This window comes from Plectrocnemia conspersa, unplaced genomic scaffold (genome assembly GCF_051122295.1).
Source record: "Plectrocnemia conspersa isolate PC_06_02 unplaced genomic scaffold, ASM5112229v1 ptg000008l, whole genome shotgun sequence".
Taxonomy (NCBI): domain Eukaryota; kingdom Metazoa; phylum Arthropoda; class Insecta; order Trichoptera; family Polycentropodidae; genus Plectrocnemia; species Plectrocnemia conspersa.
The window spans coordinates 10,257,965-10,285,738 of record NW_028277172.1 but is presented as its reverse complement, the minus strand read 5'-3'; the positions used below and the strand labels follow the sequence as shown (position 1 = coordinate 10,285,738).

The 27,774-nt window shown below is 30.7% G+C and overlaps 3 protein-coding genes and 1 long non-coding RNA gene across 5 annotated transcripts in view; 2 read left to right on the top strand and 2 right to left on the bottom strand.

Moving 5' to 3' along the window:
* Positions 1 to 79: 79 nt before the first annotated feature.
* Positions 80 to 7,868, top strand: LOC148232928 (insulin-degrading enzyme-like). The gene is made up of 18 exons (XM_088190338.1): positions 80 to 1,808; positions 1,872 to 1,960; positions 2,040 to 2,125; positions 2,263 to 2,384; positions 2,739 to 2,908; positions 3,051 to 3,173; positions 3,236 to 3,435; positions 3,513 to 3,713; positions 3,778 to 3,915; positions 3,979 to 4,185; positions 4,274 to 4,479; positions 4,561 to 4,705; positions 5,132 to 5,363; positions 5,441 to 5,638; positions 5,708 to 5,865; positions 6,252 to 6,386; positions 6,579 to 6,953; positions 7,023 to 7,868. The coding sequence occupies exons 1-18, from the start codon at positions 1,726 to 1,728 to the stop codon at positions 7,128 to 7,130; spliced, it is 2,976 nt and encodes a 991-aa protein (XP_088046464.1). The 5' UTR covers positions 80 to 1,725; the 3' UTR covers positions 7,131 to 7,868.
* Positions 7,869 to 8,137: 269 nt separating this feature from the next.
* LOC148232927 (uncharacterized) lies at positions 8,138 to 12,438 on the top strand. The gene is made up of 2 exons (XR_015810473.1): positions 8,138 to 12,064; positions 12,138 to 12,438. It is a non-coding gene; the product is annotated as an uncharacterized LOC148232927 (long non-coding RNA).
* A 3,459-nt stretch (positions 12,439 to 15,897) lies between these two features.
* On the bottom strand, positions 15,898 to 22,785 carry l(3)76BDm (trafficking protein particle complex subunit 8 homolog l(3)76BDm). Its single transcript, XM_088190533.1, has 17 exons — positions 22,610 to 22,785; positions 22,299 to 22,460; positions 21,077 to 21,365; positions 20,853 to 21,003; positions 20,528 to 20,776; positions 20,262 to 20,462; positions 20,088 to 20,188; positions 19,767 to 20,015; positions 19,402 to 19,684; positions 19,147 to 19,332; positions 18,789 to 19,083; positions 18,446 to 18,725; positions 18,201 to 18,384; positions 17,590 to 17,803; positions 17,290 to 17,519; positions 16,426 to 17,222; positions 15,898 to 16,366 (listed from the first exon to the last, which is right to left on the bottom strand). The coding sequence occupies exons 1-17, from the start codon at positions 22,758 to 22,760 to the stop codon at positions 16,138 to 16,140; spliced, it is 4,251 nt and encodes a 1,416-aa protein (XP_088046659.1). The 5' UTR covers positions 22,761 to 22,785; the 3' UTR covers positions 15,898 to 16,137.
* A 2,235-nt stretch (positions 22,786 to 25,020) lies between these two features.
* Positions 25,021 to 27,774, bottom strand: part of Asap (ArfGAP domain of ASAP) — an 84,617-nt gene continuing 81,863 nt past the window's right edge. For both annotated transcript variants that reach the window (XM_088191174.1, XM_088191175.1), the window contains exons 16-17: positions 26,349 to 26,546; positions 25,021 to 25,960 (exon numbers count right to left, since the gene is read on the bottom strand). In XM_088191174.1, coding sequence (XP_088047300.1) covers positions 25,760 to 25,960; positions 26,349 to 26,546 — 399 coding nt within the window. In that variant the 3' untranslated portion in view covers positions 25,021 to 25,759. The remainder of the gene's footprint in view (positions 25,961 to 26,348; positions 26,547 to 27,774) is intronic.

The following is a 27,774-nucleotide window of genomic DNA, read 5'->3' as shown; positions in this document are numbered from 1 at the left end:
ACCTTCTATATCCCTGACCAGTACCCACGGAGCTGAGACATACTGAGGTTCGAAGTTTGCTTTCATTCTGCGGAACATCGTTAATTTTTAATATTTAGTCCTTTGTAAACTATTTCTTTCTAGATGATTCTCAGGCAACCCATGTTTTGTGCCAACCTTATATCTACCATCTTCTATTTTGACAACAATCCCAATCAGGTTGCTAGGGTCTCTTATTCCTTTATCGTATTGGCTAACACCAACCAGAACATTGTCACCTTCTTTTAAAGGTGGCATTATTTTATTGGATCTTTCAACCATCCCGTTTGCTTGGAGCAACAGGTTTTTAGCTATTACCTGTCTGCACTCAACAGCAGAATGTGTTGAAAGGTCCTGATCCCTTGAGTGGCTTATCTCCGAATCAATAGATGCATCGATTTCTTCTAATATAATAGAATTTTCAGAATTAATATTATCCACTATTGTTTATTGGAGACTTTTTTTCTTCCACCATAGCTTCTTCTGATAAACCATTTGCTTCTTCATTCATCAGTTCATCCATATGTTCTTCTGTAGCCCATTACTAATTTTCTCCGAAAACTCACGTGATATGATTAAATGGAGCCCCATTTTAGGTTGTTGTCAACAGCCCTTTTAAAGGTCAGTGGCATTAGAAAATTATATTTGGTTAAGTGTTTTTTATAGTGCAATATAAGTTTGTTATTCATTTGTCAGTATATCGTTGTCCTTTAAGCTGCTTTTGAGACCTTTTTGGATTTTTTGTGCACTTTCGCACTGTTCTACGTACGTCCTTATAATGGTAATTGATATGTTTGAATATTTCTCTGCAATTTTTTCACCCTTATGTCCACATAGGTACTACATGCATGTCATTAATAATTGATAAAACATTTTCTTGTGGCCATAATTTTTTTATCACTAATTTTTAACAATTTTGTAATTCCAGCGAAACTCACTAATTTGAAAGTCATCTTTATATTTTCTATCCTTAAGGTTACTCTTATCTTCCAAAATATGTAAAAATATTTAGTCCATAAAGAACTGCATGCATAGTTGTCAAGCATCGATTGCATGTCCATCTTGAGGGATAGCTGAAAGAAAAGAAATATTTACATTTTATTTATTTACTGTCACAAATGTCTTGTTCGGGTTTTTTGTCCTTTTTATATGACTCGCTCTTGATCTGTTTGAGGTTAGAGGTTAAATTTAAAAAAATTGAATATATCACAATTTGTTTTTACATATTTAAAATAAAAAGCTTATCTAGATGTGTGATGTTCCCAAATTACAACGTAACGGATTTAACAAGCATGAGCTATAAAAACAACGGCGATACGCATGCGCATGCGTAGAGAAGTCATCGGTCAAGTGTCGAACTGTCAACATTAGGCGGAGTAGAGCATAACAAATTAAAAATCGACCATCAATTACAAACGTTGTAAACCGCGAAAATACTTGTGATAAAATGCTTAGGTTATTATATTATGGTTCTGGACTTTTTGCCATCGTAAATGGAAACTGTTTGGTTTATTTTTATATAAATAAATGACAGATCATTTACTTTCGAAAAACACCACCGAAGCGGTACTCTCTCTTACCCATTACACGTAATAGGCATTTATTAATATGATCATACATTCAATTCGCGTAAACGTAAGTGCTTCATCTTTTATTATAATTGCAGATTAGGTGACAGACAGGTGGCTATTAAACATTTCTGCCAGGATGACTTCTACTGCGGAAAATGGGCACGTTATAAAACGATACGACAACATTATTAAATCTGCGGAAGATAAAAGAGTTTATCGGTATGTTTTTGTGTAACTACGTGTATTTTTATAGAGTATTATAGAAAACATGTTTGTTTGCAGTGGCTTAAAACTGAGTAATCGTTTGAAGGTTTTATTGGCTAGCGATCCAACGACAGACAAATCTGCCGCAGCTATGGATGTCAATGTTGGTAATGATATATTTTTTTTAATATAATCAAGGGAACTTATCGATTTATATGTATATTTTTGTTTTTTTATGTTTTATAGGTTTTCTTTCTGATCCTGATGATTTACCAGGAATCGCCCATTTCTGTGAACATATGTTGTTCTTAGGAACAAAGAAGTATCCAGAGGTATGTTTCATTGTAACACTATATTAAAAAAAATCAGTATTTACATAATACATATAAATAAAATAAAAATAGAACTTTTAATCGAAAAAGGATTTTTCCGAATAGGAATCGTAATGTAACAAAATATTTTTTTTAAGGAAAATACATATAACAAATTTTTAACGGAACACGGAGGATACAGAAACGCAAGCACATATAAAGATCACACTTGCTATTACTTTGACGTTATTCCGGATCATCTGTCTTCAGCTCTTGATATGTAAGTTTCACAACAATTTCACACTTTTATTTTGCCACAAATTTAATATACATATCTTGATTTATATCTAAAACTGTAGGCAATTATCAACTGAATTGTATTTTTTTCAATAATCTAGTTCTATATAGATTTAGATATATGATCATTGATTTTGCTTTTGAAAATGTTTATCATAATTCATTGTGATAAAGTATGACATATCGTACAGATTAAATTTATTATAAGCAGAGACAGTGAAAAAGTCTTTAATAAACAGAATTAATCTCGTAACATTTAGAATTCCGATAAAATGTCTGCTTAAATGTGTATGTTTAATTCTGCAGAATATGTAATATAATAATATACTTTTTATAGATTCGCCGGATTCTTTTTGAATCCATTGTTTAACGTAGATCGAATGGACAGAGAATTGCTGGCTGTGAATTCCGAACACAACACAAACATATGCAACGATGCAAGGCGACTGGATCAGTTGATCCGACACATCTCTGATCAAAAACATCCCTATAGTAAATTTGGAACAGGTACACCATTATAGAACTAAACTGTTAACTGTTAAAACATTTGCTAATAAAATACTAACGATTTATTGATATACATTATGAAAATTTTAATATGACTAAATGTTATAACTGCTAAAGAGTGTTGTTTTTATATTATTCATAGGGAATAAGGAAACTTTGGAGAGTATACCCAAGCAAAAGGGTATTAACGTTCATGAGGAACTGTTGAAATTCCATAAAACTTGGTACTCATCAAATATAATGACTCTTGCAGTATTAGGAAAAGGTGCGTTTTTTATATTACAGTTAGAAATAGTGAATTTATTTCTTATCCATTAAATATTTTAGAATCATTGGACGAACTTGAGAGGATTGTGGTAGAAAAATTTTCATCTATTATTGATTGCGATGCACCGTTAGTATATTGGAATTCGCCTTATCTTAAAGAACACCTAGGGATTAAGATAAATGTTGTACCTGTCAAAGACTTCAGGTGTTTATACATAGATTTTCCTATACCGGACTGGAGAATGCATTATAAGAGTGGCGTAAGTTAACCTTTAAACGCATTATATTTACAAGTGCACCCAAATTGCAATGGAATAATTTTATTATATACTTTTAGCCAATACGTTACATTGCAAATTTATTGGGTCACCGAGGTCCGGGTAGTGTTATATCACTTTTAAAAGCTAAGGGATGGTGCAATACTTTATCATGCGGTGCTCGAAATTCAAGCAGAGGTTTTGCTGTGCTCGATATAGGCGTGAATCTAACTAAAGTTGGAATAAATCACATCAATGAAATAATTGAGCTTATCTTTCAGGTATTTGCTTAATATATTATTTTTTTAATTTCTATTTGATGTATTTCATGTACCGTTTATTTAGTATATAAATTTATTAAAACAAGAAGGCACTCAAAAATGGTTCTTTGATGAGAGCAAAACGATTTCTAGAACTTCGTTCAGGTTTAAAGATAAAGAAGAACCTTGTAGTTTCGTCACTCGGCACGTTCATAGGATTCAAGTAAATATAAAACGAAATATTCGGAACTATTTTAAACAGTCTTTTATAAATGTTCTTTAATAGGAATATCCAATGGAGGATATTCTATCGGCTCATTACCTCTTAGAGGAATGGAAACCAGAGATGATTGAGGAGCTTTTAAACATGCTGCAACCAGAAAATATTCGTATTGTAATATTATCTCAGAAATTGGAGTCGAAGTGCAATCAAATTGAAAAATGGTACGAGACAAAGTACAGTATGGAAAGATTGTCTGATGATGTTATTAACGTAAGAATTTTACATTAATCTTATATTTTTACCCAAGCTTTTAATTTTAAATTATTTTATATCTTATACAATTCAATTATTTTCACAGAGATGGAAGAACTGCGGGACATGCCGTGATTTAGCTTTGCCACCACCCAACTCTTTCCTTCCCGATTCTTTCAATCTAGCTCTTCCTGAACCAGAATCCAAAGATTTTCCGACCATAATCAAAGACACTCGTGTAATGAGAGTGTGGTATAAACAAGACAACGAGTACATGCTTCCAAAATTGAATTGTTTCTTTGAATTCGTCAGGTGATTTGTATTTTTTTTCACTTATGCAATGCTTAATAATTTTTTGAATATATGTAATGTATGCGTTAAAATATGTTTTAGCCCATTAGCGTACATGGATCCCACGAACGTTTGCTTCAACGGAATTTTTATAATGCTTTATCAGGATGAACTGAATGAATATGCGTACGCGGCCAAGTTAGCCGGTATCTACTACAATATCAACATGAATGCAAATGGTTTTTCTGTATGTGATATATGTACATATATTATAATTTTATGTATTTTATATTTATTTTATTCTTTTCAAAAAATAACTGTAGATTGTTTAGTGCCTAAAAAGAGTGAAAAAAAATTTGAAAGAATGTGGATGTTAAGATAGGATTTCCCATTCTCATTTTTCATGTTTTTTCAGGAAGTCTAACAATTTTGGGTCCTGCTTTATCTTGCACAATTAAAACATTCCTTCAAATAAACCTAGCTTAGTAACGCATCTCTTACATATTTCAGTTGTATAGAGTAAATTTCAGCCAGATTTGTTTTGCTTCGAAATATTAGAAATAATTTTCCTAAGAGATGTAATTAGCTTATAATAAATTCATTGATTGTTAAAACTTGATAGTTTCAGCTTGATTTACGATAAATATTTTATTAATTGCCACTTTCTTTTCAGTTACATTTTTCCGGTTTCGATTCAAAACAGCACATTCTTCTCGAGCGCTTTATAGACAAGTTGGTAACTTTCAAAGTCAACCCTGAAAGCTTCGAAATATTCAAGGAGATATACGTGCGCAATTTAAAAAATGTCGAAATGCAGCAACCCCGTCAACATTGCAATAATTACCTCAACATGCTGTTAGTTGAAAGAGCTTGGTCTCATAAAGAATTATTGGACGCTTGTCAAGGTTGGAGTTAATCAAGTTATGTATTCACATACATACTATAATAATACGTATATTGACTTATTATTTGTTCTGTTAAGTTGTGACTGTTAAAATGGTACAACAGTATATCGTTAATTTTCTGAAGAAACTTTACGTCGAATGTTTAATACACGGAAACGCATCTAAGAAGAACTGTTTGGACTTGACTGAGATTATAGAGAAAAAATTGCCTAAGAATATTATTCCGTTGCTCCCTCAGCAGTTGTTACTCAATCGGCAGATACAGTTAGATAAAGGTTAATTTTATATTTAATTTATGTTAACTGCATAATATTATTAAATATCAAATTGATATTATTTTATAGGTAGTCATTATAGGATAGAAATTGACCATACCGTACATAGCAACTCTTGTACACTGCTGTATTATCAATGCGGCATAGAAAACACCGTGGCAAACGTTTTATTGGAGCTATTGTTACAAAATATTTCTGAACCCTGTTTTAATATATTACGTACACAAGTAAGTTTGTGAAATCGACATCATAAAGTTGTTTTTTGTGTTTATAATATTTTTTTCTTATACACTTTGTCTGACAATATTTCTAAATCAACCAGTTTTTGCTCGGGTTAACTTGCAAGTACTAGTCATCAGCATAAGCTCATATTAACGTTGTTATAAAATTATTTTATTTATTTATTTAGCTGAATATAGCTAATTTTACACTAAGCAAATTTAAACTAAACATACATATAATATATAACATAAACTGGCAATACTTAATATAATAATTTATTTTTATTCGATTTATGAGACCCGTTACAGTTTTATTTTTATTATTAAAAAGTGCTATACCTTATAATAATAATAAAATCCAATTATTATGTACATTAATAATTATTTTATAGGAACAACTGGGATACATTGTTTCTAGCAGTATTTGTAGATTTAATGGATCTCAAGGTTTTATGATTCTAGTGCAATCTGATAAGCACCCGATCTACATTGAGTCGAGGATAGAAGCGTTCTTAAATTATATGAAGGTGTGTTTACAGTTTAATTTTTTAATACACTTAAAAGTTAAATGATACACGTCATAGGAAGATAATTTGCGATTGTGTAACTACGTCATATTAAAATTATCTTATTCGCTCTTTGAACATTTTTTATTTTATGTAGATTCTTAAATTGAGTTTTCATAAATGTATGTGTGTTATAATAAATTTTATTTTTAGACGTATTTAAAAAATCAATCTAAAGAAGAATTTGAAAAGCACAGACAAGCGTTAATTGCTGAGATGCTGAACAAGCCCAAGAATCTCTGGGGTCGTAGTTGTATATACAAATCTGAGATTGGTTCGCAGCAGTACCATTTCGATCGAGTGGCTGTCGAAGTAAACGCACTGAAACAAATCACCAAAGATCAGCTGATTGAGTTTTACAATAAAGTAGTTGATATTGCATCGGTCGATAGACGAAAGTTAAGCATTCATGTGGTGTCGTCGGCTGAAGGCGGAGCCGGAAATCCAAATTGTTTCGAGAGACTATCGAAGAAAGGAGATGATCTTCCAGACGTTGAATATTTGCCGGACGTAGAAGATAATTCAACGGTTTGTATTATTTATTACTTTTTGTATACGAATTTAAAAAATATTCCTAATGTTTATAATTTATTTCAGGTTGTGATAATTGATGATATTGTGTCGTTCAAAGCTGAAAAATCATTGTTTCCGTTTTTGCCGCCGTACATTAATATTCCACGCAAGGGAACACATTGTAAACTCTAAAATGTGAAATATTTTATTTTAATCTCATTGGAGTATAAATCTTATATAATTCTATAAAAACAAGCTTAGCACTTTTTTTTAACATTTTGATAACGGATCGCTTGCCTACACAAAATGCAGCGAAACTGATGTATTTGTGCATCCTGTGCCGTTCCTCTCCACAGAGGTACCTGTTTTGGGAAGAATCATTTATTTGTAAACTAGCAAAGTATATATTTTGTCTTAGTAAAACACGTTTTTCTGTGTATATATAATATAAGTTATCATTTAAATCTTATATAAATTAAAGGCAGTAGAAATGTTTTGGCGAAACGCTATCAAAATAGTACGTATATGCATGAAAAATAGCCAGCTTATTCGTAATAGTACAATATATTGAGAGTAAAACTAGCTAAAGCACTTATGACAATATTATTATTGGTACTTAACTTGGATAAATTATATTTACCAATTATTTTAGCATATTTTTCGATGGGTTATATTTAATCTAAAGAATTGTTAGTGGTGTAGGTAAAATAAAAATAATAATATCAATTTAAGCATAAATGAACAATGAAATAAAAATATTATTGTAATAATTATGTAAAATTGAGCAAAACTTATTTTTACGTCACTTTCATAATCGAATTTGCAATTTTCGTGTAAAATCTGAGCATGTCAATATTTGTAATGTAATTGAAATTACATGTCGTCTTAAGGTATCAGAGGATTTACAAATAAACATAAAATTAAGAATGATAATGTTTTTTTTTATTTAATTGAGATTATTGTGAGTAAACTATTATATCATAAGTCAATGGTGTTAAATGGACATCACATTACTTAAAATTTTTTTTTTTTTTTTTATAGAAACATATAATATTAAATATTATTATACAATTAATATAAGCTTTGGATGTGTTCATGTGTATGAATTTGTCTAATAATGTAATTATCTTTACTGGATAATTTATTTTAATAAAAATGCAATAATTAAGATAGCAACCAGTGGTGTCTGGGAAGCAACCAAACTCCATAATATATTTATTAATCGTAAACAAATGTGGGTCTCTAATTTAGCGACGTCATTTAAAGGAAAGGCAACTGCTGGCATTTGCCCCCTTAGATTTTTCTAAGTTATTAGTTGCATTAGTCGCAGTTAGTGAGCGCCGAGCGTTCCCACTGCGATGGCGACAGCTAGATTTTATTGCTTTTGACGTGAATTTTTGACTTCTGAGAAGGGGTAGTTATTTTTTGCGCTCTCCTATTGGTCAAAATTTGCTTTAGATATGCTTCATTCGATTCTCACTTATTGTAACGATAGATAACCGAGCATATCCACTGCGATGGCAAATAAAAAAATAGTAAATTACAAAAGTTAAAAACTTTTGTAATTTTGAAAACTTAGAAATTCTTGTTAGTTCTCTATTTTTTTATATTGTATTGTGTACTAGAAAATTTTTACTTCGACAATTTTATTGTAAACAATGTTATTTTTTTGGCGATACTATTCACAATACATTGCATATGTACAGCTGTTACAAATGGTTTTAGAAGTCATAATTATTAATGTTGATGGGTTCAAGTCTCTGACAGACATTGTTTACGCCTGGGTTTTTAAGTGTGACAATTTTTCTCAATGGTTTGTTTATAAAAAGCGCATTTGTGTAAATGCGCTTAAATAATATTAATACAAAAAAATCTGTAACGAGAAGAAGCGATGGATAAAAAGTGCTTTGTGACAAATAATAATAAAATGACCAAAATAAATATTGTTAGAAAGAGGAATTGTCAAATATGTTGCATAATTGCTGCATAATTTACATAATTAAATATATGTCAATTATTCAGAAAACATATAAAACTAAAAACTAAAAAAAAAAATATATAATTAAATTCCAAAAAAACCTCTCTTATTAAAACGATTTTTTTATCATGTTCAAGAGATTTTGCGGCTTTTCTTATAAAATTAATAAAACGGTACAAATAAATCATTGATTATTAAATGAAAGTCCAGATTAATTTTACATTTTCGAAAGCTTCATCGATCATTTATATTTAGCAGTTAAGGGTGAGAGTTATAAGCATATTTATGTTAGAAAACATTAGTCAAGACTCAAGACTAACTGGAAAGTGATCATGCAAGGACACCTTTATTATTTTCTTTCCATGACCTGGCAATTTTTACCGTTTTTGTCTACACTTTCGTCCTCGTCCTTGTTACAAAATCATTGTCGATACCGTTTTTTGTCCTTTGTGAAAAAATTATCTCTTTTTTTCCAAATAAACTCACTTAACCGGTCTCTCAAACTAATTGTAAACATTCGAGTATCTTCATCGTTATATATTTTAAAATTATTTTTACATACTGAAAAACAACATTCCTATACATAAGATAATACATATGTATGTATATCTCATTTATACATACATTTATCAGATATTCTTAAGAATATATCAGAAATGTTCATATAATAAAAAAGGCATATTTTCAACAAATCCAATAATTCTCAAAATTGCAATATTTTCAATCTGTAAATAAACAAATATATTTTGCACACCTTTCAAAGATGCGGACATCCGTTAAATGATAGATTTAGGTGCTTAGAAAGCTAAGGCCTTGGTAGTTGAAGTTTTAAATAACTTTCGAGTGATCTCGAACCTCTCGAAATGATTATGAATAATTGATGAGCGTTGTAATTATCGTTTAATTTTAGATTGTGTGTTTGATATTAATAATATCCAATTCCTAATAATTATAATATCAAATTCAGATGTATTTTGATCATGATTATATGGACTATTTTTTTAAGTCTACTGTACCTACTCTTAAGTAAATTATCCAATATATCATAAACGATATAAAAAATGGGTAATTTGTATATTTACATTATTAAAAAAAATGCATCATCAATCACGCTTGAAATTTTTTTATCCTTGAAATTATGAATGAAATGTTCTTCACGAAAATATATGTTCATTATATAAACAAACAAAGTTATTTGCTAGCTAATTAATTAGATAATGATCTTTGTAATTTTGCTTCTAGTAAACCGTCCATCAGATTATTGCTTTATCACACAAAAAAACACGTGCGTGTTTTAGTAGTTGCTTTATTCACGAGAGCTTATGCACACATTGGCAGATTTAACTGCCTCTTGAAGTTTCCGTCAACCGCCGAAGAAATACCTTAAAAACATAATTGAGGTTAAACACAACGTAATGATCACGTAAGACAAACGATGAATGAACGTTAGGCACTGGGCTTTGTTTAATAGGCACTAGAGGCAGATGACGTAAAATTAAAAGGTTGTTCCTGTACTTCACATAATTATAAATATTTGCTATATCTAATTTTATCTATGAGAATCTTTTATATTATTTATTTATGTACATCGTACTAATACTTCAGATAGCACTCTACAATCATAGCTATATATTTGTTAATCACATCGATATTTATTATAGATGATCTTGATAACATCATTAATTCCGATCACCCAGACCCGAAAGAAACGTATGTGTGAAATTTTAACCTATGATCTTCAATTTGCTCAGTGCTTCAACGTAGTGACATTGGTTTTAAAGTAAGTCAATCTTCAAGGAAATGATTGACTCGCTATTATTTTAAGTGAAATGTAACACAATTTTTTCGATCTGATTCATACATGAATATAAATTTCAAGATCTGGATTTATATAATTAAAGAAGTTCTCTATAAAAAACATTAATGAAACATACCACTGGAGAAATCCTTGCATTAACAATATTTAGCTTATTTGTCTATTATAATGTATTTTTCTCTGTATATAAATATATTAATAATAGTAATGTTACGTTATATACCGCCCGGGGCAATCCTTAAAATTGCTGCCCCCCCCCCCATACATTTTTTTGCAGGGTCATAAAATCAGAATTTCTTAAAATAATAAATTGATTATTGCTAAGCTCTTGCTATTTGTAGATTTACATAAATTTTAGTTTATTCAGGGTTAAGAACCACACTAGACGATTCCATCGTGAATATGCCGCCCCCAAGCAAGTGCCGCTCGGGGCGGCCCGCCTCCTCCGCCCCACCATAGCTACGCCACTGTACGTAGCCATAAAAAACTATAACAAAAAAATTGAACAGTCAAAGGCATAATAATATTTATAACGTATCGATGAAATATCATTTCAGCGATGCAATGTATACATTATTATCATAATTAGTAAATCTAATTAAAACATATTTTAAAAGTTTTTTTTAATATGAAAAATGTTATAAATTATACGAATGTATGTGAAAACTTTTCAGAAAAGTTATATTTGAGATAAATTTTCATAAACATAGATACATAAAAGAAGAGATTTATTTGATAGTACTGAAAAAAATATAAATTTATTTTTGTGGCAAATAAATTATTGCATTTAATAAACATTACATACAAAATATTCTACGAGTATTATTACTAAAATTTTATATTTTAAAGTCAAGTTGATTAACTTTTTTTTTAAATTAAAATGTGTAATAATCTATTCAGAATAAATAAAAAATGGACAATCCTATAAATAATATATTACAGTAGCATAAGAAATTGTTTTCTTTTGCTAAATATTTTCGAATTTGGTCTATGAGATGATTAGTTTAGATAAATATTATAAAATTGAATAAAAAATCATTTATAAATATTTTTGTAACACGCATCGGTATCATTGAAATATGTATTGAACACATATGTAAATTTAAGTGCTCAATATATCGTTGGAACTTCTGTCAACACGTTTTCTTGTCGGATTGCAGATATCATGTTTGTGTATCTTCCCCCACCTATAAATCTCGAATATTTCATTCCCAACCATACACGGGCATAGTATATATATATGGAAAACTGTGAAGAATCATGTGTATTCTTGTTCAGCTTCCTCTGAGAACAGAAGTTAAATACAAATAGAAAAAAATGAAATTCTTACTGGTAAGTAATATTATATTTACAATTTATGTCGTTATTATTAAAACAATATTATAATACAATATATTTTCATTAGATTGTGTGCATCTTCTTGTGCTTGGGAGTCATCTATTGTGCCCCAGCTAATGACGCTGAAATCGAGAATCCAATCTACAACGTCGGCAACTACAATGTGAAACCCCAAGACAATCAAGAATTCTTGCACTTCTTGAAAAAGATTCTAATCTTCGGTTAATTATTTTTATAAGTAAAAGTGCTCAAGTTTTAATTGTTCACGATTTGTTTTTGAAGTATACACCGATTATTATATAATATGTACGATATTATCGATAGTAATGTACTGCCAATTTTATGTTTAATTAAAATATGAAAAACTACGAACTAGTTTCATTGATAAAAAAAGAATACCAAAATAGGAGTAATTAAAACAAATTTCTTATGTAATGCATTGGATCATTAAGCATTTTAAAAGTTGATTATTTTTTATATAATAAAATATAGTGTTTTTTAAAATTAATTGGATACGATATAAATATATGTGGTATAATTAGTTAACTTTTATTTAAACTTGAGTTAACTGAAGTGTTACTCTATCTATTACATTAACGAATGGATCATCGATACTCGAGAGAGTTCTTGAACTACCACTTGTACGTCGCTCATTAAAATTTGTGGATAAATTCAAGGCCGAATTACAGAGAGGCAAAAAAATACAAGGCTCTGTGCAAGTAATTTCACCTCCTTAAATGTTCTTATATTTATGATGAACCAATGAATTATTCAGTAGCATATAAACATATAAAAAAAACTTTATATACATAAAGTTTTTTTTTACAAATTAGACCGATGTTTGATGTTTTATAAAATTCAATGAATTCAATACTACACATAGCTAAAATTTACTATAATAGCTAAAATTTTGAATACAAAGTTATTTGGTATCGATAGTTTATATTATGCAATTAAAAAAAGGTTGAGAATTACTAATTATAAAACATATAAATATAAACAACTATTCTTGATAAATTTCCAGAATAGTCCAAATCCCAACAAATGTATTTTTATCATTGATTTTTAAACATGGTATTAAATTTTCCGTTACTGTGCAACGAAAAATATTGCAAGAATTCGCAGGGACCCCCAACGTGGTCGTTGCAACGAAACACTTTTTAAACAAATTTATTTTTATTTGTTATTTTCAAAGATTTTTTTTATGCTGATCAAAGAACGGTTTGATAGCACTTTGCAAAAAAGTACACAAACAAAGGATATGATCGGTGCCAAAATCAAAAGCCAATGGGTCTGTGTATAATGCATTGGAATGCGCCTACAGATACTCAGATCAGCATTCATTATATTTTAAACAGATCAAATCTAGTAATTTTATCTTGACATTTTTACTATCATATATCTATAATCGCCTAGAAATGTCTACAATATGGTTAAATCTTTACTGTTGAAGTTTGCTACAGCAATAATAATAGTTTTCACACGAATCAAATCTGAATACATATACATTAGATCGAGATTATGTAAAAAATAAATGGCCTTAATTGAATGAATATTGTATTCCTCTTAAATTAGTTACATAAGCTTGTTATAAAGTATTCGCAAGCAAAATCGCTTCATATGTAATGATTAAATCATAAATTTCTCTATACTTTTTTTGCGCTATTATCGCATGATTATTGAAATCGATTTAAAGGAGATCAATGAATGAGACTATCTCACACGTAACAACCACGCGATTTCATTTTGATCTTGAAACTTTTTGTTGACCAATTGTATCGGAGAAGATAAAAAAGTGGCTTCTCCATATATGGATAATAAAATATAGTACACGTGATTGACGACTTGCTAGTTAACGTTTACAAAGTGCAAAAATATTCGACTTCTCTGATTAGCTTAATAAATCGATTATTACAATTTCTGAATATGGTTTTATGTATATTTTTTATATACATTATTTTCACTATGTATATTCATGATTTGAATGAAATTCAGCATTGAACTAGTATGGTAATTTAATTCAGCAATATTTTACGAATTCTCAATTGATTATGAAATAAATATGCATTATTTATTGTTTATTTTATTAACTTGCAATAATGAATGTTTCAGAATTCGTGAATATGAAATATGGCTTTGGGAATAGATAGACGCCGGAAAAGCTGGAAACAGTATATAAATTAACCACATAAATAGAGAATTGTAGTTGTCGGTATGCAGTAGAATTGAAATGATAGCTCTTGGAAGACGGAGTCTTTGCTGGTGTGTCGAGTGGCAATCGTTCGTCAAGTCAGGTATTTCTTCAAGTCTTTGCTGTATTCCGTGTGCTTGCGTCGGTCGTAATGCTGAGTGAGTCGGCGTCTTGATGTGATCTTCTGACGTGAACTTTTTATATAGATCAACCGATTCATTTTAGTGAATCGCAGATGTGAATAATTGGAAACAAATCGTGTTACATCCGAAGCACATTCCTAAATATTGACCCCCATTAGAGTGAAAGCGAGCTTCAGATAGGTTGAATTTTAAAGATGCTGTAATGACTTTTGAAAGTTTGTGGTTATTGTGCAAAACTAGTGTCCTCCACGAATTGTATAACCATTGACACCAAACCTTTTTGATATATGAAAAATGTCTTTCATTGTTTAAAGCCAAAGTTACCGCGCGTGAACTTTCAATTCATTATGGGCAACGAAGCTATTGTCGTCTCCAAAATCTGTATTTCATTGTTATAAGCCATTTGTTGTTTTAAAATAAGCTTTAATGCTTAATAAAGTGATAGAGGTAAAATAACATTTTAAATCTCAGTTAGGCTTTCACACAGGGCAATAAATGCGGTATTGATCCCTACAATCTAATACAATGTTTTATATACCTAAATATTTTAGTACAACAATTAAAAATACAAATATTTTATAATTAATTTTATTATAATAAAAATCATAATATTTATATAGTATGTATGTATGTACATATTAAATATGTATATTATTTTATTACACTAGTTATATGATTATCAAAAATGATAATCATATATTATAGTAATCGAACCTATGTGTGGAAAATGAACAACATAAGTAAATATGATTTGAAGATAAGATAATTTGCTTTATATATAAACTTCACGGTCATTAGTTTTTTTATGTATTAATTGTAAATATATATAATAATATGATGTATATTGAAATGTACTTACTAATCGTGTATATTTTAGATTCCAATATAATTACAAAGAAATATTAAAAACTTGCATTCTTTTTTTGCACACGTGTTCAAATCACGACAAGTTTCACTATAAAAATATATACATATTTGTACAAGTTCAAGTACAATGCGTTAATTATTGCATTTCTATTAGATAAGTAAAGAATAATAACAAAAATATAATGGAAATGTTATTATTCTGCTCTTTGTATTAATAAATTTGCCAAATGAGAATGGTGCACTATTTTGTGAGAAGTTTTAAGTGTTTTGGTAAGATTTTTGTGCCACCATTATATAAATAAATATAAGTTGAATAATTATTAAATATTCATAAATTATAAATAATAATCTTTTCAATGGGTGCTTAAAAACAAAATGGTCTCTCTCCATCGCACATTTTTAATCTACTTCCTATTATGTATTATAATTTTAACTAACTTCTATTTTTGAACGCATTGTGTGAAGAATTTTTTATACACTTCATGTTTAACCTAATCATGCATATTATTAAGTTTCTCAAACACACCCAAAAATACATTTTTTAGAGAGAGACATTTTTGCATTTAATTTAAATTCAATTTTTTGCAGACCTTTTATAATATAATATAAAAGTTAATAGATATAAATTAATAATAGATACGTTATTTTATTTTAAAATTAAAATATGTACATGCTATTAGAAAAACGATAACAATTTCATAATTAATATAAATAGATCGACTTGTCAGCCACATATATATATTATATAAATCATAAAATAAAATTTCATATAGAACAATATTTATATCACAAAAAAGAAATATGTAAACCGTTCATTAATATAATCACTAGCACTATAGTCGTTACGATTCACTACATATTTTTAATTAACTTTGGGTAACAATCAACATCGACGATGTCAAGTGACTCTGTAAAATCGGCTCACTATATGCATCGTCTTGTTGAATTTTACATGATACACGAACGATGTTTCCGAGTGCGTACGTTCCTGGAGAAGTGCAAGCAATTTTGAGAGAGACGCTTTCGCTCTCAAGGGAGCTTATGTAAATTTGAACGCCACCTAAATTATTTCCGCCGATGCCGACCCAACCGAACCTGGAAAAAGTAGAATTTTTTATATCATACATAAATTAGGTATATTAAAAATATATTACCCTTTAGAACTAGATGTGTTCAAAACGGCCATAAGTTTCTTTGAAGAACAATTCACCATGTGAATCTTGACGGGGATCAAACATAAATGTTTCTGCTTGAAATCGTGCGTCACTTCTAACTGATGTTCCAAGCAAAAAGTCAGCAGTCTCTCATCCGATGTGCTCATAACAACACTCGGAGATATATCAACTCCCATCGGCTTAGCCGGCGCTTCGACGTTCGCAAGACTAGATACTTTAACATTCAGTCTATTTAAGACTACGCTGTGCTGACCGACAGCCACTCTTTGAGCACCCCCGTTGATCGTAATATCAGCTCTCCATCTGGTCACAATAGTGGAGTTGATCGATTCGTCGTCTAAATTATTATCCAGTGACGAATCGTTTGATAGATCACCATCGTCGAATATCGACGAAGAATTAGTAATAAAGCTCGAATATGGCCGTTCTTTCACCGACACTACGCTCGTATTATCGTCCATCTTTAGATTCAAATCAGATACGAGAACGTCTCTATTAGAGTCCTGAACAAAATCGCGTTTGACGCAAAATATCATATGCAATGTCTCCTGACTGCTTAGGATCTTCGCATCCTGACTTATCGGCACAAAGCTTTTCAAACGCCAACTCTGACTGATCAGTGAAACTTGTTGCACTTCCAAAGATGTCAATATACCGTGATGGATCTGATTCGAATTTCTGACTTCAACGGCCAAGTTTAAAGCTTCTTTGTATTTGGAATCGTTATCATCTAATCTTAAAGTACGTCGGGGAATGGCTGACATTTGGATGGAATCCTGTAAATCAAATTGTTGATATTGAAAATTGATCAAAATATTATTAAGTCGATCTATAAAAACATACCTTTAAAGTTATATTCCAAGAGTGTCTTAATAATCTATGTTTTAATAAAGAATCCATCTGACTATTCTCATAATAGAACAGTGCGTGTAATTTATGATTGCCGGTCTGTTCTGGAGCTCTTAACCATATAATGGTGGAGTAGCTTTGACCGGCGTCTAACGAATCTAATATTTTAGTACAATGTCTGTTCCTGGCATTCTTTTCTCTCTCCAACATCAACTGTCTTTCATCTATAATCATAAGAATTTAATATAAAACTATACGTATCACAATAGATCGATTTTCAGAAATTAATAATACCTTGAACAAGTGGAGGTTTTGCATAAATCGATTCTAAAAGCGGTGTAAATGGATTATAACTCTTGTCACTTTCAGTTGAGAGTGATACAAACTGAGGATGAGACGTTCCCATATATAATGACTTTAAAGGAATTCGTCCGACATTACGGAACTCAACCGAAATTCTCTGCAATTCGCCGCAGAGCAACTGATTGTTAATCTCGGAGAATGATACCTTAAAAAAATTATAACATTAATATGAAAGATAGTTGATGTCACATATTCTTTATGTTTCACATGAAGAATGTTTGACATTAACCCTGAAGAAGACTAAAGCTAAAATACCGTTCGAAAAAAACCACTCTATTGTCATGTAAATTGTTGGCAGTGTTCTATTTGGTGCATGCAACGCAAAGGCTCAGCAGTAGCCAAAAATGACTGCTGCATATGTTTTTGAGTAGTCTGTTACTCTGTAGTAGTCTGTTACTCCAGCAAGTGTACGAGTGGACTTTTGAAACGGTGTGAATTTTGTAGCAATCTACGAATTTCTTTTTTTCAAAGTATGAAGCTTTGGCCAATTCATATGAAACAACTTAATAATAATAAATGTCACTGTAAGATAAATAATTTACCTGTAGACACGGAGATGGAGGCACCACTATAATTGTCAAACGCTTATCAACACCGTATTGAGACTCTCCGGCTCCCTCTTTCGAAGATTTCAATCTCGGTCCTTTGATTTTGAATACTTGTTTGCCTAGCACTGATAAATTATTGACAGTAGGTTCGTCGGTAGTTAAAACCGGATTGCATAACCTAAAAGAGCATATAAAATGTTAACAATGTATTAAGAATTTATTATAGCAATGAGACATACTTATAAGCTACCCCGACAATCGTCAATTCGCCCGGATGCAACGGAGTTATATTTAAAGCCACCGGCGTCACTTTATCGCTTTGCAATTGTACTAAAGCCACTTTTTGAGTTGCCATGACTGATTTATCGTATTCTGAAGATGATACGATACAATCTTCATTAGAAAACGACTCGTTTGAAGCGGACGATTGCGATTTGAACTGCCAAAGTAGCTGTACGTCGGTGATGGTTACATCGATTTGTAAAGAATTTTGGAAATGAACTAAGATTTGAATTAACTCTGAAAAGAATAAGTCACGTTATGATATATATATTTGTGATTATGTAAGAATGATTATAATACCGTTTTGCGGAGCTATCGGATTTGAAGAATTGTCTGACGTGTTGTTGAATAATGAAATAGTTGGCTTGAATATCATCACGGCTCCTTTAGCTTTGTATAAAAGCATTTTTTCTAATTGATTCCACGGCTTATCGATTGCACCTATGGCAGTCAAGGCAGTTCCTGATGCTATCAATCTGCCCGGAGTCACTACTGGTGCGATTCCGCCACATAAGACGGCAGTCAAGTTGTTCTCTATTAACGGTATAGGAAGTTGAGGAAGACTCGAATGGTCAGGTTCATTTAAGACCCATTGCTGTAATAAATATTAATTATTAGGTACTATAAGCGAGGCCTAATTTATATGAAGTATAATCACATGAACTATGTGTAGATATTCTCTTAAGAAAGAAGCTTGTTGAGATGGCGGTTGTAGAGAGCGAGGCGCCAGAAGGGATGAAAGTGCCGTTGCCGAGGCCTCCCAAGCTTTAACTTGACCGGCAAGTCGACCGACGGCAAATTCTATGTGATCGGTAGCTAAACGCCAGCCACCGTCGCAATAAATCTATAAAAATAATTAATCATTCAAACGTCTTAGCCAATCGAATACATGATAACTTATGAATTTAATTACTTGATATGCATGTTTATAACATCTCAAAGAATGTTTACGTTGACCAGCTTTCGAATATCGATGTCCGGCCAAGACCATGTGAAATGCGTATTTTCTGGGAAGTGCTTTTCGTGCCGGCTCGCACAAAAAACACAAAGCGGCCTGCTCCAAAAGCACGGCGCTTCTTAAATCGCAATCTTCTGATGTCATCCTGATCAATTGCCTAGCCGCTTCGCTATACATTCCTCGGTTACACAAACATTGGACGGAAAGCAAAGTAGCTCTAACGGCGTACTGAGGCATTCTATGGAAATAAATGATTAAAAACATTTAATTGTTTGAAGAGGTATTGAAATTGTATTGCAGGATATATGTATAAAACTCACCTGCAAGCATTCATATACTTCATTATACTCTCTTCCATGTACTCGAACGTTTTCCGCGAAGACTCGTTACCCATAAAAGCGCTCAAAGCGGCCATTTCTAAAGCTCCCGCATAGCATAACCAAGCGCCATCACTATTATATTCTCGTTTAGCAGTGTGATATGTCTGGAAAGCCAAGTTCCACTGACCTAACATGAACCAAATATCGCCTAATCTTCTCAACTGCAGTTCCACACAATCTCCGGTATATCTACAAAACACCACATATATTTACATCATAAATCAACATCGTAATAAAATCAAATCTATAAAATCAAATTACATCACAGAGTTGACTGGCATGTTAGTACCAGGTTTGTTAGTACCGAACCATCGTTTTGTCGCATTAAATATTGATCTACTAACACCCTTCTTATTCGATACCTGTCGAGATAAAAATATATAAATAATGATACTGATTAGATCTAAATAGTTTCAACTATAAATAAAATCATACAGCGTCTTGTAATTGACTAATCTGCCTCTCAAAATACGGTATCAAAGCTTTCAATGCAAAGTCTTGAACAAACGTTCTGATATTTTCTATATCTTGCGTCGATAAACAAGCTCCGTGTACTCCTCCCAAATTTGTTTGATCCCAAACGTTCTGATTGATAAGACCAGTATCGCTACCGATACTATTTGTCATGTTATCGTTCTAAAACATCATTAAATCAATAAGTTTTGTTTATTACAATGTACCACACAATGCGATAAAATTACTTGTAAGCTATTTGAAGAGTCGAAAATTGTTCCAGTTTCCATTTCTTCAGAAGGACTCAACGGATGGACTTGAACTGTGACAGATCCACTTTCGCTTGCTTCTGTCGCAGATTCACACATGCCGGTAGAATCACCAGACGGCGAAGAAATCTCTGGTTTTGAGGCTTCTTCGATGTATATGGGCGTACTCGATGATGTGGCTGAATCCGATGGAGTCCTCGGTAGGCTTTCTTTATCGGAACCGCTATCCTATTTACAAAAAAATAATAATTAAATTAATAAAATACATACATTTGATTATACACTAAAAGAACTTCAAACATACGTTATCTTCTACTCGTCTTATTAAATATTTGGACCAAGGATCCGGCAGAACACAATTATCACTCTCGTTAGGATTCCTAGTGTTCATTGGTATAAAAAAGCAATTTCCGGCACCATACGTCTGCTTTAAGGACTCGAGACATCTTTTAGTTCTAAAACAATAATAATATGATTAACATTTTACTTATAATTATAGTCTGTTAAATTATTATATAATATGTGTACTTTTCAACATTTCCTTCTAGATTGTCATGCAATAGGACGTAGCATCTCAGTACGTTGCTATTGAACCATTTCGGTAATTTTGGAGGTGTGATGTTTTGCATTTGAGACAATTGTTGCACCATATGTGCCATCGTTTCCAAAGGATTCGCTTCAGAGGCACTGGCGACCAATAAGCAAGCAACGAAATGTTTTGTGAACTCATGGTCAGATGGGAATTGCACTTGGAAGAACGTATCTCTCCATGCGTCGAACCAGGGAGTTCCGGCTGGGATGTCAATATTGAATTTACCTAAAATTTTATTATTGTAATTATTTATAAATAATATTTTGATAGTCCGCGGGAGCAATGGCGTAACAAGGGCAGTATTTGAGGGTTCAAAAATCACACTCTTTTTTTCACACGCATATAGGCCTACCATAATTATTATGAAGCTCTAAAAAAAAAGTCATCTCGGAAATGTGAAACCGGGGCAACCCTACACACAGACGATTGATTTAAAAAATTTTGGTTCTGAAGAAGCTGTCATAGGAAACCAAAAACTTGGAATATTAGTATTATTTCCATTTAACAACTGAAAAAGGCCATTGAAATAATTTAGAAAATATATCATAAGAACAACCTTCGATGGAAAAAGCGACAAATTATTAATTAGTGAATTGTAAAATTAAAAAAATTGATGGAAAAAAAGACATTTGAAATTTGTTAGTTTGTCAATTTCATTTTTGTAACAAAATTACAAGAAGGCTTTTCAAAGCTTTTTGAATATGAGACAACATTTTCTGGTTACGTATTGGCTATTTTTATGAGTGCGTTTAGCAGCACGTTTGAGTAAGAGAACGAAGTTTTTATACTTTAAGAAGGTTGAAAACTTATTTAAAAAATACGAAGCTCGAAAATCGTCTAAATGGGCTCACTTTATTAAATATTTTTTGAGATATAAACCTTAATGCTGAATGTATATTAGAAGTGTTTGTATTGAAAATGTGAAGATTAAATTTGTAATTTTTATATTAAATTTGTTCATTTGGTGAAAATATTTTATAATTGAATTTAAATTAGTTTTTGTTTACAATTTCTTGATTAATTTTCTTTAAAGGCAAAATTCTGGCTACGCCACTGAGCGGGAGTATTGCACCTGCTTACATAATTCCTGAAAACTTGAACCATCTTTAACCTAAACATAATTTTAAGACGAAATAGGAACATTGAGAGTATTCATACCGATCGTTTTAGATACTGTTTTGTCATTGTAGTTCTTGCTGACGGATTCGTTTAAGAATTTCCTTGCTAGCGTCGGCTGCGGAGGTCTACTATTGACGTTCGATATTGAAATCTTAAAATTCTTCACCGTATACTGTCCTCCCGATGGATCTCTCACTTGACCTGAAATCGAATTAATCATTAGTTCACTCCGAATGTGTTTTTATAATGGACAATTGTATCAAAACGATTAGTATAAACGAGGCGCAGTGTTATAAAATGAAGTGTGTAATTGGATAAATAAACGGGTAGGATGTCCAAGGTTCAAATACCCTCGGCACTAATGCGACAGAACGGCTGCAGCAAGTCGGCGAAGCTGAGGTTGTTCTTTCGGGAGACCAGCTCGGCACCCGGACTGACCAGAGCCGCCACACGGGCAGGAAAACTGCTCGCTGTCTGCTCCACACTCATTGACATCGACATGCCGCATGACAGACTGACAGCATGTGTTGCCAGTGTGCATAATGCAAAAGTAACAAATGACGTTGTTTATTTATGAATTTGGTTAATGCGAAATTTATTTTCATTTTATAACATTGCTAATAAAATATTATTTTCTATTAATGGTTACTTAGTAAATTAAAGATATAAATTAAATTGCTATTTTATTGATTATGCAACACAATGAATTTTGATATTTAACTTATAATATTTCAAATTAAAATAAAACGGATAGATTAAAGTTTTCACATAAAAGTATTATAAATAATACTTTTAAAATCCTCGACAATATGTTCAATATAGGTTACACAAGTTGTCTGAATATATTACCACACCAGGAATTCCTTAATATTCTAATTTCAGCTCGAAAAAAGTATTGTTGCAAAATAATGCAACCGACTTATTTGTAATAGAAATGGTCCAAAAAGGTTTATCAGATAACTGTACATGAGGAAAAATTATCTATTGCTATTTTCCACAAAACCCCAACAAGGATATGAGTCCTTCGAGTCTTGTTCGACATTTCCCATACATTGCGAAAATATGTTATTCTCAAATTTAAATTTTTATATTTTCTGGGATAAATGCTTTCAACTAATCCATATGTAGTAATAAATACATTGTCATACGTTGTATAAATGATACAGTGAATGTGTATTTTTCAGTGAAGTTATATTTTCACTAGTGAAAATACATTAACCAAATACATTTTCACCGGTAGAAATATATTTATACTAGCAAAAATATAATTTAACTGATAATCGATAGTGAAATTAAAATACTTCTCTAAAATGTCTATCAAACTCAATTTGACAGTTGTGCAACGTAAAAAAAGCGTTCCCACTGCAACGGCACCGACACGATTTAACTATTTTTAATGTAGATTTTTGACTTTCTGAGAAGCGATAATTGTTTTTTGCGCTTTTAAATTGGCAAAATTCGACCATTGACTGGTCAACTTTTGACCCCCCCCCCTGAAAAAAATTGAAATTACGTCTCTGAATTATGACTGACAAGACTGAACTAATGTTAATTATTCAGGAGAACTGCTGCAACGACCCAAATAGGTTAACAAATGACTATCCTAAAAGGTAGATAATTAAAAGGGCGTGCAACCGAGTGGTTGGATTTGTTCTTTTTTCTAACTGGTTAGAGGGAAGGAAAATAATAAATGCATTACAAAACATTTTTTTAAATTTGCTTTAGTGGTAGTAAATTTAGATTTTAGCTAATTATCTATCTTATAAATATAATTTGTAAAAGGATATCTCGATTTTTATGTTGGGAATATTTATTGAAAGGTTAAAATTTAATTCATTACACTCGATCCTTAGGTTGCTAGGTTATTATGAAAAATAAGGATTGTTTCAAAGGTTCGCATGTACATTTGACAATATTATACGATAAATAAAACACATAAATGATTGTTATAATTTATTAATATCTACACAGATAATGTTCACATTTTTCGTTTCTATACACATCGCCACTGCATAACATATCAATGGACCACGTGGCACTAATACTGAATCATTCGTGTAACTAATGTAAAGAGGATATATACGTATGCAAAATAAATACATACTCGTATATACAATAATTTCATTCAATCTGTTTTAAATTTACCAAGCGTATTATTCACAAACAGATTGTACACATTAAGCATTTATACAAATTCATGCCAATAAATATAATGTATAGTACAATACAATCTTTCTACAATTTCTAGATATACATATAATTTTTCTCTCGAATAAATATCTAACATTCATTTGAAATCACATTTTTTTTAATAAAAAAAACTTTTACATTAATAAATAGAAACTTTAATAGAGCATGTTTCGTATTTAATTGGACTGTAATTTAAATTATCAAAACTCATTCTTACAACACTATAAATACAAACACTCATCGTATCTAATTATCAAGGCAAAAATTTAACATTAGCAACACAGTAATATGGCAATTTCATTTTTAGTTTACAACTAGTGTTCTATCCGATCGATAGATGAAACGAGTGGAGTTGATACTTTAAAGATTTGATTGAATAAATTATTTATTAGCGTCATCGAAATGCAGTCAAAGTTGTCAACAAGTTGACAGTACAAATATAGAACAGTCGATACAATTTTTTTGTTTACATTTATCACTACTCGACGAAATACTTCGATCGAAATTTATGCTTGTTCATTAACTAAAATTAAAAATATATACAGAAGTAAAAAATAATAATAATAAATTATATATTAAATATGTATTTTAATTGGTAAACACAACATGGTAATGGAATTTTACATTCCAATATATACAGAAATTTTACTTCTTTTAAAAGAATATACAGAATATGTGATAAGACGAAAATCAAAATTACATCTTTGGTATGTACATAATGAAAATAGTTTTAAGAGAGTGTATATAAGCAAGATTATGTTTTAAAGTTATAAATAAAAATATACATAAATATAAGAAAATCAGTGCAATTGGTATTTTGATTGATTTCCAGCAACATCTAATTTGATACACAATTAGAGAAAAGCTAATTTGAGAGTCTCAGATAATAAGCTCATAAATATAATACGTATTGTATTAAAAAAATAGTAATGAAAAGGGAATAATTGAAAAAAATACATGCACATAAAACATAATCATAAAGTTTTAACAATGAAAATACATACAACTATCATATTTAAGGGACTAGATTAGGTTATGTTTTTTTTAAATAGATATTATAATTAAAGAAAAAGCAAAATAAAATGGCAGTTCAACAGTCTGATTAACTCGCGTGTTCAGGTTCTCTTGAGCGACGTTTTGATTTAATTTTTGTATTAAAAATAAATTAATTAACAACAAAAGTAGCTTTTTGTATAAATAATAAATCATTTTACACTGGCATTACTTAAATATTAAAAAAAAAATTGGAATGAAAAGATGGCCTCATACGACGAAACACATGCAAAGAAACATGCTAAGACTATGATGATTCAGTCGGGGAGCATGTGGACAAACGATATTGGAAACACTCCTCTTCTGTGAGGATTGCCTTCGACGGAGCCTTCCATCCAGTTGTCGTCGCCGGTCCGTTCGTTCAAGACTATGATGATTTCACCCTCATGGAAAGACAACTCATCTTCATTATCAGCTAAACAGTCATAGAGAGCTCGACATCGTCGTAAAGGACAGTTCTAAAAAAAGTCATATTTTAAAAAGAGTGAGTCAAATGAACACTGTAAATATTTTTATCTCGTAATTTATGGAACGAAAAGTTCACTGTCACTTTTTTGATTTTGCTGCAACTGCTGCAATGGATTTATTACTTGGCTTGCCTAACCTGGTTTAGAAGACTACTACAAAAAAATTCTAGTCCACTTGTATATTTGCTGATGTGACAGACATGCATCACCATATTGAACTTTAATGAAACAACGAATTTCAATGGATTTTCACTACTCAAAAAAGGGGAAAAATTACGTAATGTTGTCACTTCAGCATTTATTACGCAACATATTATCAACTGAGTATATGCAGTATTTAGGCATTTGTTAACATGTAATAATTAAAATATAAACTTACAACATTTATAGAAGTATTTGGCGAATGTGAGAGATGACTAGAAACGTCGGAAACTTCCAGGCGGCTGTCTATGTGCCGTATGGGATCGCAAGTCGCATTAGAACTGTCGTACGACAGGACGGAATGTAGACGAGAGTCGTCCAAGTTGCCGTCAAGCATTTCGCATAGTTCCAAGGACGAATCTTGACTCGAACAATCCTAAAAATGGAAGGGTATGAATTATTACGATATATTTTTAATTGAATCAATTTTTTCACTATAAAGTTCATGCAAACAGCTTTTTAACTATGGCTATTAAATATCAGAACTAACAAAGAACTGGACAGTATTAATTAGTGTTTTGATGTTTGTAGTGCTTATCTAGTAATTTAATAGCCAAACTTCATATACTATTGGTCATATTTTACTAGAACGGCAAATTAATTTTTGCCATTCCAATGTTTCCAATGAAAGTAATGTATAGTATAACAAATAAAATAGTTAAAGTATATACACATTTATTAGTTATTTTTATATGATATAAAAGTTTGTTTAAATAAATAAAAAAAATCTAAAATGATTATTAAGAAAAATGTAATCTAAAAAAAATGGATAAATGTTTTTATTTTAATTCATATAATTCAGAATATGTATCCTATTAATAAAATAAGCAAAATTTAACTAATACAATGATTGCGTTTCTATATAGTAGAAATATATAAATTTAAAAACTTATGTACAAAAATAGTAACAATAAAAAAAAAATCTGAAGCTGTCTAAATTTCCCAATTCCATTGATAAACATAATTATCGTGTATTTAGGGTGGTGATTTAAATGCCTAATGCATGTGTTTTCTTAGATTACTAATAAGGTGTAGAGATTTCCAATTGCCATCAACACTGGATTTGTTGATATCATAGGATATATAGGAAAGGAGTTTTTTGAGGTATCGCTGTGCAAAACTATAATTATTAAAATATTTCCTGAATATATGTATCAAACAATTACAATATACATCAAGATTTTTGCCATACATATTATTTACATAAATTTATAAGTAGAATTACAAACTGATTGCTTTTTAGATTTTTTAAAATTTATTTAAAAAAAAACTATGTTATATTTATAAATTGAAAATGATGGACTACGATAAAAAAGATAATAACTTTATAAAGAAAAAGATTTTTTTAACTGAATTCGATATTTATTAATTGTAACATAAAAGGCGTTACAACCGTGTAAACACAATCAACAACTACTAAGTAAGTAGTAAGACACCGGACTGTAATCAAAGTCTGTAAATCAGTGTCATGAAATTAATTAATTTTAAACTATTATTACAGCTTACAATTAGAATAAGTCACTATGTATAACATAAATCAATTTTGTTTTTTTAAATATTAATTCGTTAGATCTGGAAAATCTAGAAAAACCTAATCTGTAATA